The sequence below is a fragment of the Hydra vulgaris genome, chromosome 02 (assembly GCF_038396675.1).
Source record: "Hydra vulgaris chromosome 02, alternate assembly HydraT2T_AEP".
Classification (NCBI taxonomy): domain Eukaryota; kingdom Metazoa; phylum Cnidaria; class Hydrozoa; order Anthoathecata; family Hydridae; genus Hydra; species Hydra vulgaris.
This window is the reverse complement of record NC_088921.1, coordinates 23,224,362-23,227,500: the sequence shown is the minus strand read 5'-3', so window position 1 is coordinate 23,227,500 and position 3,139 is coordinate 23,224,362. Positions and strand designations below refer to the sequence as shown.

The 3,139-nt window shown below is 26.2% G+C and overlaps 1 protein-coding gene across 1 annotated transcript in view; it reads right to left on the bottom strand.

Moving 5' to 3' along the window:
- Window positions 1-483, bottom strand: part of LOC100213401 (sulfhydryl oxidase 1) — a 22,637-nt gene extending 22,154 nt beyond the window's left edge. Inside the window, exon 1 of the mRNA XM_065790326.1 lies at window positions 146-483. Within this exon, the coding sequence (XP_065646398.1) occupies window positions 146-416 (271 nt within the window). The 5' untranslated portion in view covers window positions 417-483. The remainder of the gene's footprint in view (window positions 1-145) is intronic.
- Window positions 484-3,139: the final 2,656 nt, after the last annotated feature.

Genomic DNA, 3,139 nt, shown 5'->3' with positions numbered 1-3,139 from the left:
AATTTTTTAGATTGTTTTAGCTTTATATTTAGACTTAACATGAATTGCTTCAGTTGTTCGGATTGAAATCAAGAGTCTTTGCGCTTCTTTAATATATAACTTTTTAATTACTATTTCTAATTACTAGTAAAAATAAAAAAAGTACTTTTTAACTGCAATGCTAGACGAATCCAAGTAGGTGCAAAAACTTGACAATGCCCGCACCAGCTTGAGTAGAACTCAACAATCCAAACTTTATCATTTCCTGTTAAATATTTCTTGATTGTATCGTTTGTAAATTGCACCATAGGATCTGTGTCTTTATATAAACCTGTCTCAGTTGTTAATACCGGGGGCAGACCAATATAACAAAAATATGTGAATACAAAATAAAGAAGTAATCGACAAGATAAAATCTCTTCCGCTATATGCGCCATCTTTATTTATAAAAATCAAAACAAATAATTATCTGCGAGCTTTAAGTGAAACGCATCAAATTAATTTACGCTATGTTCAAGAGATCAGTTATTTCAAGACTAACTTGCAGGTAATTAATGCGGCAAACTAAGCCTTAATATTTTGAACCCGTGGCGATTTAAACTGCCTTGCTGCCGTCTAATTATTGAAATACATCAACTATCGTCGTTATATAAGGGATATTTTGATATGATAAAAAGTCTTGTATTTATGATTTCACTGAAAATTTTTGATAAAAAAATCTATTTTAAAAAAGCTTACATTATTTCTATTTCATGGTGAAGAATAACGGATAAATTAATTTTTACTATACAAATTTCTATCCATCTTTTTTATTACAATTTAAACATTTTTATGATGGAATATTGCTCTAAACTCTAAACAATATTAAAAAAGATTTTATTACTTAATAGATATTCATTTAATCAGCTGAAAAGGTGTTTATCAGTATTTTTATGATTAATTACTTAGTAGAAAATAAAGTGCCGTGGCATTAAATGAACTCTGGGACATGGTTGAAAACATTATGAGAGCCACAGTGTCTAGAAAGTAATAATCTCATTGCTTGAACAATGCATTTTTTACAGGGTTCTGTCTGGAAACGTTTGTTCAAAAAATGAATTAGCATTGATTTGATGAGCTAGAAAGTTTTAAAAAAAACCAATACACTGCTTTTTATCAAATCTTTGAAATGTCAACATTCTCTAAAACATTTTTGTACTTCTACTCTACATATTACCCACCGCGTTGCATATGAATATTTAGCTTTGCAAACCAGTATCTTCTTTTTATTTAACAGTCAGAAGTCTTTTAAAATGTTCGTTAAAAAAGTTTATAAACGAGGTTGATCCCAAATCAAGTTAAAAATCTTGTTAATTAAAGTTTTTATTTAGTTGTTACTTCACAGAAAAGTTCACATAAAAGGTTAGATACTTTAAAATTATCTAACTATAAATATGAACTTGAACATTGTGATCATCAAATTGAATATTGTGGCAAGCTAAACATGGTTAGTTACTCCAAACTTTCACAGTAATCAATGTTTTTTTGACGATGTTTCTTGTTTTTTAAGAATGGTGACTTTTTGGTTGAAAAATTGAAACCTTGAACTGGTTAATCCGATTTTTTAAATTTACGGTGTTTTTTTTCTAATTTAGAAAAGTAGTTAAATAGTAAGGAAAGAAGGAAGGGGGGAGGGGGAGTAATTTTATTTTAAAACTTTATATTACTTGTAAACTTAGAGCAGTTTATAAATATGCATAATTTATAAATGCATAGTTTATAAATATGCATAAATATGCATATCATTTTACAAACTTTTATAGCAAAATATAGTTATAAAACTGTCAGTGGTAGTTAAAGATTCTTGCATTATTTCATCTAGAAGGATTATTGTTTACTGAATATATAACACAGGATAAAATTATTTTTAAGGGTGTTTTTTATAAAACTTTTTTTATTTAAAAAAAGTTTTTTTCAATATCTATGGAAGAAAAAAGAAAAAAAAATTTTCAATAATGAATCATTGTAATTTGTTATCAAATTACGATGATTCATTATTGAAAAAAACAATAGATAATGAACTCACTTTTCATCACCCGTAATAACCCCCGTAATTTCATTCAATAAAATAAAATTTATAAAGATAAAGCTAAAATTTATAAAAATAAAAGACTTTTATCAATGCCTTTACTTTATATTTCAAATAAAAAAAAATTTCCACAAACTTTCTAGATATAATTATAAATAAAAATCTATCGTGGAAGATTCTATTGGACACCTGTACAAAAAAATTGCAAAAAATATTATTTTTTGCAATTTTTTTGTACAGGTGTCCAATAGAGTTTTATATAAAAAAAGCATTTTAAACAAACATTGATTAACTTAACTATATTACTATTTTATACTCTGTCATATTAGTTATGCTAACATAGCTTGGGGTAATAACCACAAAAGTAAGTTGAAGCCACTTTATTGCCAGAAAAATTATATTATAAATTGTCTTATTATATATATACTAATTTCAAAAAAGTTTTATTAACTCAGTCTTATTTAAGATTCTTAAAACTAAGTGAATAGCTTTACTTTTATTTGTTTCATGTTTAAATGTAAAACCAACTCACCCCCCTCTTTGTTTCTTGATTTATATTAAGTAAATCAAAAAAGTATACATTCTTTAAGAAATGATAATTCTATTAAACAACCTGTTTTCCAAACAAACTTTAGTAAATCTTGCATTTCATCTTTAAACAACTATTTCCAATGGATGTTTGAAGTTAAGACTAAGTTGACTAATTTTCCAAATGAGACAGTTACAGGGTTGCACTCTTGTGAATATTTTACTTAAACTTCTTGAAAGCTTAGCATGGTAAAAAAAAATATGTCCTTCTTCTCATCTTTTTTTCTAATTCCTAAACGATATGCTTCACAAAGTTTTATTGGAAATCTTGCATTTAAAATATCAATTTCTGGACCAAAAACTTTCTTTGTTTTCTCAATGACAAAATGGTGTAAATTCATGTTTAGCCTTTACATGCACAAGAAACATAAAACCTTCCTGTTTTTCTACGAAATTAGTAAGGCATTTTAAGTACAAGTTTGCAGTATAAAAAAGGAGAAACATTTGTTTATTTTTATAACAAAAAAAGAGCCCTTTTTACGAAAAAATTTAAAATTAAAAAAA